Source organism: Pan troglodytes, chromosome 14, assembly GCF_028858775.2.
Source record: "Pan troglodytes isolate AG18354 chromosome 14, NHGRI_mPanTro3-v2.0_pri, whole genome shotgun sequence".
In the NCBI taxonomy this organism is placed as follows: domain Eukaryota; kingdom Metazoa; phylum Chordata; class Mammalia; order Primates; family Hominidae; genus Pan; species Pan troglodytes.
In genome coordinates, this window is record NC_072412.2 from 66,146,044 (window position 1) to 66,161,152 (window position 15,109).

Here is a 15,109-nt window from a genome sequence, read left to right on the forward strand (position 1 = left end):
TATCCTATGTCTTAAAACAGTTGTTTCTTACACATTGTTAAGATTGTTAGTTGTTTTTAAAGAGAGAGTAAGTATTGCTCATGTGCCTTTATCAGGTCCTGTAATATGTTTTTAATTATGTAATGTTATTGAGCTATGGTATTATTTGCAATTCATGAACTTTTCAAGGAAATGATAGTATAAGTTGAAATGATTTATAGCTGTTTGAATAGTCTTTGTTTAATGTTTAAATTAAGGAAAGGGCCTCTTGATAATTTTATGCATTCGTTGTTGTGAAAAATTAGATTAATATCTTAAATATAGGTTTTAAAGAAACGTGGCACTCATATACACTTTAAATTATTCTTTTCTCAATAAACTGAATGTTGTGCTTGACTGTCGTTACTCTTAATTATCTTTATAAAATATACAGTGTTTACACAATTCAGGAACTCTGGAATATGCTTGAAAGTGCACATGGTGGTTTTTTTTTTTTTTTTTTTTAACTTTGTCACCTATTTTACATATTTTAATCATAATGGTTTCTGTAGTGATAACAATTAAAATGCACAAAAAGTTTAAAGTTGAGATGTATTAAGTAACAACTAGTAAGACAAATGTATGTATATATTAATACCTCAAAACCAAAATAAATCAGAGGAAGAGATAACTGAAGAGAGTCCTGGAGACTCCTTATGGGATTTTAGAAAGACTTTATCATGTGAGAAATTGCTTTTGCCAGAAGATTTTCTTTCCGTTTTCATAATACATTGTTATCTCTCTAGCTTTATGAGATTTCAGGCAAAAAGAAAACTAAAATTAGTTGGATTTGGAAGCTTATTTTTAGTTAATGAACAATTTGTTGAATACTTTTTCAAAATATGAATTGTTTTGCAAAACAAAACAGGAAAATTTAGTATAAGGAAGGTTAAGGAAATTTTAGTATAATTAAAAGAACCTCCATATTATACACTATAACAATCTGTTCTCTTTAAGTAATTAGAAATCACCCTTATGTTAACTAATAAATTTGGTGTCTAAAAAATTTATTTTTGAAGATAATTTCCAGGTAATATTTGTCTGTCATAGCTTTATGCTTTAAAATGGAATTCTGTTACCAAAGTTTGTTATTTTTGAATTTGCTTCTTAAGAAGACTGTTTTCTCCTTAGGGGAATGGCCTGATAAATATTTCTGAAAGTTTTATGTGAATATGTGTTTTGGTAAGGGGAGGTGAGGAGAGTCTTTGCCTAATTATTGAAGTTAAGAATAATATATTTTTTTGTGGTTTGAAATACTTTATGGAAGGCCTTTTTTTTCCCCTATTTCTTATAAGAATCTACTCAAATAGGTAGATTCCTGTTACATTATAAATGCTGGAAATATATTTTTTATGTGTATAACTGCTCTTTTGTGACTGGATTTTTTCCACAGAGCTTATCAAAACACAATAGAAGCAATATTGGAACTGAAGGTGGACCACCGCCTTTTGTGCCTTTTGGACAGGTAATGACTTTTGTGTTGGCAGATGAATTTAAATTAGGAAAAAGTGTTTTTCATTAGCATTCAAGCTGTGTTTCATTATGTGCTGAACTATTAAGAGGTTATGGAGTTATTTGGAAATATGAAGTTCAAGGAATTTAATAATTTTGAGGTTTTTTTCCTTCACTGTAGTTATATTGTTGACGTTTGCGAGAGCTGTTAACCCAAAGATTGAAGCAATTAAGAGCCATATCTGAAGAGTAACTTATAACTAATTAAAATAGGATGGGAGAGGGTTTTTTTTTTGAGGGAAATTCAAAAGTAAGAAAACAAAAATACATCATAATTTCTCACTTGTTCATTAAAAACATTAGAGGGGGAGAGAAAAATAAAGCCACACAGAGTGATCAAAGTGCTACTTTGAAGCAGCTCCCCTTCTGACCAGTATCTTGTGACTTCACTTGTCTTCAGCATCAAATTGATTCTCAACAATCTTCTCCAGCCTGCTCTTGCTTTATCCCTGACGATTCTAAGAATAATTCTTGTAGCAGCTTGCTCTTCTCCTGATGATGCCATCAAAATTTAGCTGTTGGTAATCTGTCTTGCATTTGCTCTTTAATTTTATTCAAGAGTGCTGGGCTAAGAGTAGCAATGAGTTGTGGACATAACAGGTAGGCAACAGATCTGTGTTTCCATAATAAGGTTTATCGTGTGTGTGTGTGTCCAAATTTTGGTATTTAGTAAGATCATTTGACTGTCACCCTCTCTAAAAGCCTTTTGTAAGATATACTCTCACTTAAGTAAGTCATTTTTGCATCAAACCTATTTTGAAGCATTTAAAAAATAATGTTGATTTTTTTTTTTACTGAGTTTGGAAGAAGAAATAGCCGAGATAAAAGAAAGTATGAAGTCCTATGGTGTGATCCATGTTGATGGTTGATATTCTCCCAGTGTAATGAAAACCTGCATAGGGAAAACAGTGTAAACATTCTAATAACTTATATTTGAAAATAATAGTATATTTGTAAAAATTTACCCTTAAACATTTTGGTGATAATATTTCTCTTCCAGAGACTTATGATCTAATTATTCTTAAGACTTTGAAGTGTGTTTTATAGCTTCTTAGGGGTTAGAGAATATAATAAAAGCTATAATTTCAATAATATTATTTGGTTATAAAGTTCATTCTGAAAAAATTCTTGTATAGCATCTTGCAGCCTTGTACGTGGGTTGAAGATAGGTAATGCTGACTGTGTATTTATTGGTGTCAATATGATATGTTTATATTACTGAAATTTTTCTGTATTTGTGGAACACATTTCTTTGAGATCTTCCCATTTTCCTTTTTATTAATGAGTTGAGAAAAAGTTCATTTTATACTATTTTTACTGGTAAGATTGGACTGGAGATCAGAATTGAGGGCTTCTTTTTAGGCAGTGATGCCTTTTTTTTTACTTTATGAGACAAAAATATAAAAACTTTGAAGCCTGATACGGGGGGTGGGTATGTTTTTAGAGTGTGGTTTATAAGTGCAGAGACATCTTTTTATATGTTAATATAATTATACTAACCAATCCACATATGTATATTGTGGTATAATATGGAAATTAAGCTCTTAATTACAAAACCAAATTTATGTCTTATTGTGCATTAGTCAAGATTGTTTGAAATCTAAAATTATTTATTACCCTAAAATGAAGGCTCTCTTGATCCAGTGTATGTTTTAAATATGTGCCCTGTTTAGATAGCCACATATTTATATAGCTTTTAATTTTATTTACTAGTTATGTTTATTGAAAAGTTACTTTTCCAGTTTTCTACTTTTACTTTTAAATATATGGGATAGAATTTTATTTGTGTAGGCTTTTAGCTATTGTAAAAGATACAGGATACTTTTGAAGAAGTATTACTTTCTAACGAAAACTTGAATCTCTTTTGGAACTACTAAGTTGACTTATTCTTACTTGTTTTACTAGAAGTGTGTATCTCATGTCCAAGTGGATAGCAGAGAACTTGATCGAAGAAAAACATTGCAAGTTACAATGCCTGTCAAACCTACAAATGATAATGATGAATTTGAAAAGCAAAGGACGGCTGCTATTGCTGAAGTTGCAAAAAGCAAGGAAGTAAGAAATCAAATCATTACACGTTTTATTTCTTATCATTATGTTCTATTTAGATTATTTGTGGATCGTTATTGTCTTTTCATATAAGCTAACTAATTCAACAAACGCTTAACCTTATTCTTCTTGCATATTCCATAACTGGGAATGCCCTGCCACTTCATGGGATCTTACATATTTTATTCATGTGTTCTTTTTCCAGATCTCCATGGTAGTTCCAGTAAGTTACTCTTGCTGGCAAATTACCCTCCTTTTCTCCTTCCTTTTTTTTAAACAATGTAGCAACTGAACACACTTTTTATTCTGGCAGGGAGTTTCCTATTAGTAGTTGGGCTAGTTGCCACTTTTTTGGGGATAATTTCCCCTTATTAATAGCAACTTATGAGAAATAGCAGCTTCTGAGAGATGAATAAAAATCAGCGGATCTGTCACTGTGTCAGGATTAACATTTTTGTCTTTATACTTTATTTTATTTAGTGTATAGTAAAAAATAATTTTATCTCTACATTATATGTCTATTTACACACACACAAATCCTCCTTTTTAACTGACAAATAATTACACATATATATGAGGTACATGTGATATTTTGATACATGTATACAATGTGTAATGATGAAATCAGGGTAATTATATCTATCACCTCAAACATTTACCATCTTTGTGTTGAGAACATTCAAAACTCTCATCTAGCTATTTTGAAATATACAATAAATTATTGTTAATTATAATCACCCTAGTGTTTTATTGAACACTAGAACTTATTCCTCCTAACTGTAATTTAATTCCCATTAATCAACCTCTCCCACTGTCCCTTAACGTTCACCCTTCCCAGCCTCTAGTAATTACTGTGCTGCTCTTCTATGAGACAACTTTTTTATCTCTCACATATGAGTGAGAATATGCAGTATTTGTCTTTCTGTGGTTGGATTATGTCACTTAATGTAATGTCCTTCAGGCTCATCCATGTTGCTGAGAATGGCAGGATTTCTTTCTTTTATATAACTGAATAATAATCCATTATGTATAGACAGTCAGCTCTCCATATTTGTGGATTCAACTCTTCCTAACTATGGATTCAACCAACAGTGGATCAAAAATATTTTGGTGGGGGCGGGGAAGGATGGTTGCATCTGTACTGAATGTGTACAAACCTTTTTTTTGTCTTGTGATTATTTCCTAATGATATGGTATAGCAGCTATTTATATAACATTTATACCATATAAGGAATTATAAGTAATCTAGAGATGATTTAAATATACAAGAATGGCCAGGTGCAGTGGCTCATGCCTGTAACCCCAGCACTTTGGGAGGCTGAGGCAGGTGTATCACCTCAGCCTGACCAACCTAGCAAAACCCTGTCTCCACTAAAATTACAAAATTAGCTGGGTATGCTGGTGAATGCCTGTAATCCCAGCTACTCAAGAGGCGGAGGCAAGAGAATCGCTTAAACTCGGAAGGCGGAGGTTGCAGTGAGCCAAGATTGCACCATTGTGCTCCAGCCTGGGCAATAAGAGTGAAACTCCATCTCAAAAAATAAAAATTAAAAAAAAAAAGTATGCAAGAGGATGTGCATAGGTTGTATGCAAATGCTATATCATTTTATGTAAGGGACTTCAGCATGTTTTTGAAATCTGCTGGGAGTGGGAGAGTGGTGGGAGTCCTAGAACCAATCCCTCATGGATGCCAAAGGATGACTGTATACCACGTTTTCTTTATCCCTTCATCTGATGGTGGGCACTTAGGTTGATTTCATAACTTGGCTATTGTGACTAGTGCTGCAGTAAATATGGGAGATATCTCTTTGACCTACTGCTTTCCTTTCCTTTGGATAAATACCCAGTAGTGGGATTGCTCAATCATATGCTAGTTCTATTTTTAGTTTTTTTGAGCAACCTCCATATTGTTTTCTGTAATGGCTGCACTAATTTACATTCCCACCAACAGTACATAAGAGTTCTTCTTTTTTCACATCCTCACCAGTATTTGTTATTTTTTTGTCTTTTTGATTATAGCAGTTTTAACTGGGTTGAAATGAGATAATATCTCATTTTGTTTTGATTTGCATTTCCCTGATGATGTTACTGAGACACCCAGTCTAGATCCTGCTGCTCACTGCACAGTAAGCCAATCACTGAGACAATGAGTGTTGCCAGGAAAGAAGGCTTTATTTGGGTGCTACTGCTGAAGAGATGGGTCGTCAGTCTCAAATCCATCTCCCTGATGGGCTAAAATTAGGGGTTTATATAGCAGAGAAGAAATCTATGTGCAGGAAAATAGGAACTAAGGAGGGGTAAGGAAGCAATTATGATGAATGAGGGGTGTGGCATCTCATTGTCTGGATGTGGTGATCTGGTTAATTTTAGTTCTTTGATACTTTTTGAAAGGCCTGAGTGTCATTTCCTGAGGAAAGAACTCAGATAAAGATAAATCAAATGAAAGTTTCAGATTTTAAGATCAGAAGGGTCAATTTCTGTTTATACAAAAAAAACTGTCTATGGGACTATTGGGCTGATTTCAATGGTAAATGATGTTGACATTTTTTCATATACCTGTTGACCATTTGTATGGTCTTTTGAAAAATGATATTCAAATCATTTGCCCATTTTTAAATTGGATTGTTTGGGTTTTTTTGGTTTTTTTATTTTTGACAGAGTCTTGCTCTGTTGCCCAGGCTGGAGTGCAGTGGCGCGATCTTGGCTCATTGTAACCTCTGCCTCCCAGGTTCAAGCTATTCTTCAGCCTCAGCCTCCCAGGTAGCTGGGACCACAGGTGTGCACCACCGTGTCTGGCTAATTCTTTTTTTGTATTTTTAGTAGAGACAGGGTTTCACCATGTTGGCCAGGCTGGTCTTGAACTCCTGACCTCAGGTGATCCGCTCACTTTGGCCTTCCAAAGTGCTGGGATTACAGGCGTGAGCTACCATGCCTGGCTGGGTTTATTTTTTGCTTTGTTTAGTTTTGTTTTGCTTTTGAATTGTTATGTTCCTTATATATTCTAGATATTAACTCCTTGTCAGATGGATAGTTTGCAATTATTTTCCTTCATTCTGTAGGTTGTCTCTTCACTCTGTTGATTGAATTCTTAGCTATGCAGAAGCTTTTTAGTTTGATATAATCTCGTTTGTCTATTTTTACTTGTGTGCCTGTGTTTTTGAGGTCTTATCCAAAAAATCTTTGCCCAGACCAACATCCTGAATAACAAACCCCTGTCTCTTATATTATTGATAGCCAAAGTTCTCTTTTTATTATTTTGAATTATTTGCTTATTTGTAATAGGTGTTTTTCCTAGTTATTTATTGATTTCTTTTAGACTGATAAGAAATTTTAGGTCATAAATTAGTTGCTACATAGACATTTCTTAACCAGTGAGATTGAAATTGTTTCCTTTATTCAAAACCCGTAATGAAGCTTAGCTTACAACTGCTTTCCTATTTAATTTTGAAGTGTAAGTAGTAATGTTCTTGAATTTTGGTTGTTCTTCCCGCAATGTCTTTCTGTTGTCAGTCTAGTAAAGGGGCCAGAAGCACAGGCTCTGGAATCACAGGCTGGAAGCATATCCTGCTGACACCTTTGGATGGTTACTCAGCTTTTTTCTATCGCCTGTTTTTTATTTTTTTCATCTGTGAAACTCGGAGATAATAATGGTACCTACTTCATATGTGAGAATTAAAACATTTAGAGCTAATACTACTGCTACTTGGCACAAATCATAACACTCTTGCTCAAAGCTCTCAGTAAACACGACTATTGCTATTCTTTACTTTTTCGTCTACAAGGCATACTTTTAAAAAAACAGTTTTACCATTTCTTAAATTAATACATTTTATATAATTTGCATGAAATATATTTATTTTTTCCAGAAATACATAAAATTATGGAGTTTCAGAAGATATTGAGAATATATTTTTTTAAATGATTATAGAAAGATGTTCTTTTGATTTACATTTATCTCAAATGAACTTTTCTACCAAGGATTTTGTTGGATGCGGTTACAGCTGTCTATTTATTGGAGCATAGTTAACCTATTATAATGTGCTTCTTTTTGTTGTCACAATTGATATTATATTTTCCCATAAATATTTGATAATTAAAGCAGCTTAGTTTTTTTTTTTTTTTTTTACAGCAGACATCAAAACATCTCAATTTATATATGAGAGAATTTATGGAGGCTTAAAACTAACAAACAAACTTGGGACTTGTCCAAGGTTATCCAGTGATAATTGTAGGACTCAATCGATGTAACTCAGAAGATCTGAATCATAGTAATATAAGCATACTAAATAAGCAGATTGCAATTTTAAATATAATAGTCTGTTTAGTCCTCAAGATAGTGAGAGCTGAGCCAAGACTTGAAGGAGGTACGAGAATTAACTACTTGGTTATCTGAGCAAGAGTATTCCAGGCAGAAGGAAAAGCCATGGCAAAGGCTCTAAAGCAGGAGCACAGAGAAACAGCAGAGTGGCCAGTGGAAGCAGAGAGAACAGAGGGACAAGTAGTAGAAGATAAAGTCAAGAGAGATAATGGAGGTTACCTTATGTAGGGCCCTGTAAACTATTGTAAAGACATTGTACTTCATTCAAGGAAAAATGGGAGCCTTTGGAATGTTTTGAGCACAGCAATAACCTCAGCTGACCTATATTCTGAAAGAGTAATTGTAGCTGCTGTGTTCAGACTTGGTTGCAGAGAAGGAGAATTGGAAACCAACAAGTAGAGAATTATTGAAGTAATCTAGGATTTAAAAAAAATGATGATGCCTTGGACAAACATAGCAGTTGTGTAGGTAGTGCAGAGTGGTCAGATTCTGGAATTTTGAAGGAGCCATTAGGGTTACTGAGATTGGATATAGGGTACAAGAGAAGATGTGGTATCAAGAATGAATCTAGCCAGGCGCAGTGGCTCACGCCTGTAATCCCAGCACTTTGGGAGGCTGAGGTGGGCAGATCACCTGAGGTTGGGAGTTTGAGACCAGCCTGACCAACATGGAGAAACCCCGTCTCTACTAAAAATACAAAATTAGCTGGGCGTGGTGGCGCATGCCTATAATCCCAGCTACTCGGGAGGCTGAGGCAGGAGAATCGCTTGAACCCAGGCAGAGGTTGCGGTGAGCCAAGATTGTGCTATTGCACTCCAGCCTGGGCAACAAGAGCAAAACTCCATCTCAAAAAAAAAAAAACAAAAGAAGAAGAAGAATGAATCTAAGAGTTTTACCCAGAGAAATTGGCAGGTTAGAGTTGCTTGCCTTGAAATGAAGAAGTGTGGAGTGGAGCAGGTGTGAGGGGAGGAGGATCTGGTGCTCCGTTTTGAACATGTGAATATTGAGGTACTTATCAGACATGCATGTAGTAATAATGTTTAATAGACAGTAAGACTGAAGAGTGAGCTTTATAATAGATACATGCACTTGAGAGTTGTAGACATATGGATGGTATGGAAAATTATGAGGCCAAATGAGATCACCAAAGGAATGAGTGTTGATAGAGAACAGAAAAAGCTAATAATGAACCCTGTAACACTTCAGTTTGAACTTAGAGCCTAGATGGCAGAAGTGGAACCAGCCAAGGTGTGACCAGTAACAGGATAAAAACAGACAATGCAGAAAATACATTATGGAGAAGGAAGTGTTAAACTTATCAAAGGCAATTGAAAAGTTATATAAGACGAGGACTTAGAATTAATATAGAATCGAGGAAGTTGTTTATTCCATCCTCATTCCTCTTAACATGCATATGGTTGGTGGTATGATAAACCATATGGGGTTAAGATAAAGTATGACCATGCATTTACCAACAGTGTGTGGGTTGATGTGGTCAAAATCTATGTGAGTTCTTTAATGATTATTTCAGGTTTTGTTTTTTTTTTAATAAGGAAGTAAGCATGGTCAACAGTGACATAAGGAGGTTTGAGAAGTGAGGAGAATGTGTAAAATAGTTGTCTAGAAGATTAGGTATATGTGTGTGCTAGGGAAATATGGTAAGATTGCTAGACAGCATTAAGGCCCACTTGAGTTTCACAGTCAGGATGATCTCATGGATGCCTAATTCATATAATATGAGCAAAAAGATGTGGCTCATAAAGGGCAACACCAGTTACCTTATGGGTAATATTTAGGTTGTGATGGTTCTAGATATTTATATGAGTGAGTAGTAACTATTTTAGAGCAGTAAAAAGCAACTCTGAAAATGCTGCTTATCCTATTCCTTAATCCATACAATGGAAAGAAAATTATAAGTAAATGCATCCAGAAGATGGGACTATTTCACTGGCAGCACCAAAGGAAAAAGCACTTTTGGAATTAGGGGATGTAAATTTTGGAAATATATTTAATTTGGAGCAGGTGAGATTCCAGACTTTTCAGGTAATTTTGTTCTAGTATATTAACCAAAATAGTAAATACCATCTGTTATTGAGTGTTTGCCATGTGCCAGCTACTGAGATAATCACTTCATATCAATGATGTCATTTAATTCTCCAAATATCCCAATGAGGTAGGTTTTCTAATCCCAGTTTTAAAGATGAAAAACCTGAGGCTCTGTGGAAGGTGGAAGTTAAGTGACTTGCCTGAAGGCTAAAGATAGTGGCTGGGCCAAGATAAGTCCCAGCCTTGTCTAGTTACAAAGCCTATGTGCTTAACTGTGCTACCTTGCCTCCTAGTCTAATAAATTTTGTATCACATTAATAAATATGTTTTTCTAGTTATACAAGTAATGACTATGAAGGCATTTCAAATATTTTTTTTTTTGCTGGGATTCCATAAACCCAAAATTGAATGAATCTAGTAATGAATCCTTGGTAATTGAAGATGTGGTTTTAATTTTGATTTGAGTTAAATGTAAATACTGTAGTTTATCAGCTACCTAATAGAGATGCTTAATATGTTATCCATTAGTGCTCATCCAACATTTAAAAAAAGTTTTCATGTATACTTCTTTGTATTTTCTTCTGTTTCAAATAATTTTCTAATGTTATTATATTATATATAATTTATATGTAAGATGTTTCCTTACTGTAATCATTTTAAAACATATTTTAAGATATTGGTCATTGTCTCTAATAAAAATTGTTTTAGTTTCTTCTTTTATTATATCCATGAGAACTATAAAAATATTTGCCGGGCATGGTGGCTCATGCCTGTAACCTCAGCACTTTGGGAGGGCAAGGTGGATGGATCATCTCAGGTCAGGAGTTCGAGACTAGCCTGGCCAACATGGTGAAACCCCATCTCTACTAAAAATACAAAAATTAGCCGGGTGGTAGTGGCACATACCTGTAATCCCAGCTACTGAGGAGGCTGAGGCAGGATAATCACTTGAGCCTGGGAGGCGGAGGTTGTAGTGAGCTGAGATTGCACCACTGCACTCCAGTCTAGGTGACAGAAAGACCCTGTCTCAAAAAACAAAAACAAAAACTATAAAAATATTGTTTAACCAAATGTTTCATACTGTACAGGTAACAACTGGCGATGCTTTTCAGTTATGAAGTTGTGTCTTTCCAAACCAACATTATTTATGTCCTAATCTTTTCCTAATAGTTTTGAAAAACAAAAATAAGATAAAATCAAATTTTCAAATTTAATGTCACATATATATTTATTCAAAAAAGACAGGCCAAATAAGAAATACAGACTTAAAAGCTTTTATATGCAGTCGGTAAGAAATGACATATTACATGATTAATGAAAATAATAAATTAGTAATGAGAGTTTCAATCTAATGTTCAAACTTGTTTACTAAGATTATGCAATCATAATACTGAACTATGGACATAATTTTAATGATTCAAGATAACCTTGACTGGTAGCTGGATTTAGAACCCAACTCTCAAGGCAGTAGTCAAGTATTTTACCCTAAAATCATTTTAACAAGTAGTCTTCATAATGCTTGTAGTATTTTCTTCTCTATAGTTGTACACTCATTTTCATGACTTCCCTTTTATTCACAAATCATGTAATTATTTTTATTGCCTGGCCTGGATTTGTGAATAAGAGATTGTGACTAGTAGATATTTTTGCTATTCAAAAGGAATAAGTTAATATTTTATTTTTTCATGTAAAACATAATTAGGAAACTTAATTACTTCAGTTGTTTTTAGTCATAGCTTAGTTTTTAGAACTATTTTTAAATGCTGTTTACATACCTCTCTTTTATCTTTCTCTTATCTAAAGACCAAGACATTTGGAGGAGGTGGTGGTGGTGCTAGAAGTAATCTCAATATGAATGCTGCTGGTAACCGAAATAGGGAAGTTTTACAGAAAGAAAAGTCAACCAAATCAGAGGGAAAACATGAAGGTGTCTATAGAGAACTGGTAAGGCTAAAGAACTAACCACAAATTTAAAGTGTTATTTCTTTAAATGATTCTTTTATTCTTTCTTACCACCACCACTGGCTTTGTGCAATGTATTATGGATAGATGTTATAACTCTTGAAGGCTTTCATTAAGGATTACAATTAAATCATGAAAAATTTGGATTGTTTGAAAAATAATTTACTTAAAACTTCTATCTCACTTAAATTACTAATGTCCTAATAATATATTTTGGAATGGATTGATAAAAAGCCATCAAAAGATGATGCATCAAAAACATACATTTTTCTGTGCTTCCCCACCTTCCCCACATCTTTTGTCAAATTTTGTCTAAAGTGATTTTGTTTTGTTTTCTACTGCTCTTTGGGAAGAATATTGTGAAACAAGCATATGTATTATGTGGACCCAATTGCAAAATATTCTTGAATTTTTAAGATAAATGAGTGGAGTCAAACATATTTCTGGCATGCTGTAGTGTTCTCAGATCTAAGGATGTTTGCAAAAATTCATTTTCCTCTCCCTTTAGAGGTTGCATGACTTTGGTTGATTTTTGTCTTTAGGGTACAGAATATCCAAAAACAGCTTAAACCATGGAGGTTTATTATTTCATATAACAAGAAGTTCAGAAGTAGATGGTTACAAGTGTTGGTAAATTCAGCAGTATAACAATATTAGGGCATTTGTGGGTATTTCCATGATTTCTTGGCTTTCTCCTTAGTGTTATGTAACTGCTCAATGGATTCACCTTACCCACTGCCTAAATAAAGCTGATTTATCAAGACAGGGAAATTGCAATAGAGAAAGAGTAATTCATGCAGAGCCAGCTATCGTGAGAGACTGGAGTTTTATTATACTCAAATCCGTCTCAGTGATCATTCAGGAATCAGAGGTATTTTTTTTTTTTTGAGATGGCATTTCACTCTTGTTGCCCAGGCTGGAGTGCGATGGCTCAATCTTGGCTCACTGCAGCCTCGGCCTCCTGGGTTCAAGTGATTCTCCTCTCTCAGCCTCTTGAGTAGCTGGGATTATAGGCACCTGCCACCACACCCAGCTAATTTTTTGCATTTTTAGTAGAGACAGGGTTTCACTATATTAGTGAAACTGGTCTTGAACTCCTGACCTCAGATGATCCACGCACTTCTTCGGCCTCCCAAGGTGCTGGGATTACAGGCATGAGCCACCATGCCCAGTGGGATAAAAGTTTTTAAGGACAAGTTGGTGGGTGGGAGAAGCCAGTGAGCCAAGAACACTGATCTTAGGAGCAGTTTATGGAGGGTCAGAATCTTGTAGCCTCCAGCTGCATAACTCTTAAACCATAATTTCTAATCTTGTGGCCGTGATGGCTAATATGGAGTGTCAACTTGATTGGATTGAAGAATACAAAGTATTGATCCTGAGTGTGTCTGTGAGGGTGTTGCCAAAGGAGATTAACATTCGAGTCAGTGACCTGGGAAAGGCAGACCCACCCTCACAATCTAGTCACCTGCCAGTATGGCTACAATATAAACAGGTAGAAAAATGTGAAAAGACAGACTGGCCTAGGCTCCCAGCCTACATCTTTATCCTGTGCTGGATGCTTCCTAACCTCAAACATCAGACTCCAAGTTCTTCAGTTTTGGAACTTGGACTGGCTCTCCTTACTCCGTAGCCTGCCGATGGTCTATTGTGGGACCTTGTGAGTTAATACTTAACAAACTCCCATATATATATATATATATATATATATATATATATATATATATATATCCTCTAAAGTTTTGTCCCTCTAAAGAACCCTAATACAGATTTTGGTACCAGGAGTGGTTCTAGAGGAACAAAATATTAAGGATGTATTTGTTTCGTTAGATTTGGGATTTTTGGAGTTGACTGCTTAATATGATTAGATCCAAAACTGCTATGGACTCTACTTCTAATAGTGTGGAGAACACTGATAGTCCTTCACATGAACTTTTTAGAGAGTTATGCAAAATAAATGCATTTGCTGTTTTGGATTCATCACTCATGAGAGGCAAGGAGTTTAGTGACTCTATACATAATACCTTTGACCATATGTGGAGAACCAAGGAACATAATGAAGCTGGTTGGTTGCTTCTAAGTTCGGTGGACAAAGTGATGAAAGAAAATGATGAACTCAGGCATCCTATCTCCTGGCTTCAGAAGCAGATACTGAGCCTCAAATCTGCTAAGATTGCCCTGAGTAAGAGTCTTATTGTTACTGGAGGGTCCTTGTTCTTAGAGCTCCCAAGATGGTGGCGGGCTGCTTCCAAGATGGCAGCAAGCTGCTTGTTCTCTGACCTGGCATTCTTGGCCTCATGGATTCTAAGGAATGGAACCTTGGGCCATGCAGTGTTATAGCTCTGTTAGAAGCGGTGGGTCATGGAAGAAAACCGTGGAACCCAGCAACTAGTGTTCAGCTCAGTTAGGACGAACCGGGGACTTAGCCATACAGGAACAATGGCAAGTCTTTAGCCTGATTGGGAGCGGCAGCTGGCACCCCGCTGGATCAGAAACGCAGTGGACACCCTGCTGGATCCGGAAGGGTGGAAGTCAACGGCGGGTCTGGGATGGCGGTGAACAGCAGTGGTGGATGGCAAGCGAAAGCTCAGCTTGAGTCTTAACAAACATGGACCAGAAGAGTGTGCAGTTGCAAGATTTAATAGAGTGAAAACAGAGCTCCCATAAAATGGGAGGGGACCCAAAGGGGGTTGTCATTGCCAGCTCGAATGCCTGGGTTTAGATCCCGATCATTGTCCCTCCCCCTGTGCTCTCAGGTGATAGATGATTGGCTATTTCTTCTGTTTTTGCCTAATTAGCATTTTAGTGAGCTCTCTTTACTACCTGATTGGTCGGGTGTGAACTAAGCTCCGTGTTTAAAGGTGGGTGCAGTCACCTTCCCCAGCTAGGCTTAGGAATTCTTAGTCGGCCTAGGAAATCCAGCTAGTCCTGTCTTTCATTATCTCCTGTGGAGAAAAAGCTGAAATTGTGGAAAAACAGACACAAGCTCTTATCATGTGAGTGGCTGACATGAAATGAAAGGTGCATGCACAGTCTTGCCAGGTGTCTACTTTTAAAGTGAGGGCATTGGTTGGAAAAGAGTAGGACCTTGTAGCTTGGAATGGGGATGTGTGGGTGGACCCTGATGAAGCTGGGGACACTGAGTTTGTAAACTCTGATGAATTTTTTTTGCTAGAAGAAACAGCTAGAAGAAACAGCTTCCCCATC

At 35.7% G+C, this 15,109-nt stretch overlaps 1 protein-coding gene across 14 annotated transcripts in view; it reads left to right on the forward strand.

Moving 5' to 3' along the window:
• TDRD3 (tudor domain containing 3) overlaps window positions 1-15,109 on the forward strand; it is a 178,929-nt gene that overhangs the window by 87,751 nt on the left and 76,069 nt on the right. For 11 of the 14 annotated variants that reach the window (XM_063792184.1, XM_063792182.1, XM_009427025.5 and 8 more), the window contains 3 exons: window positions 1,412-1,483; window positions 3,436-3,585; window positions 11,747-11,887. In XM_063792184.1, coding sequence (XP_063648254.1) covers window positions 1,412-1,483; window positions 3,436-3,585; window positions 11,747-11,887 — 363 coding nt within the window. The remainder of the gene's footprint in view (window positions 1-1,411; window positions 1,484-3,435; window positions 3,586-11,746; window positions 11,888-15,109) is intronic. The other 3 variants (XM_063792180.1, XM_063792181.1, XM_016925354.4) reach the window with 1 other exon arrangement.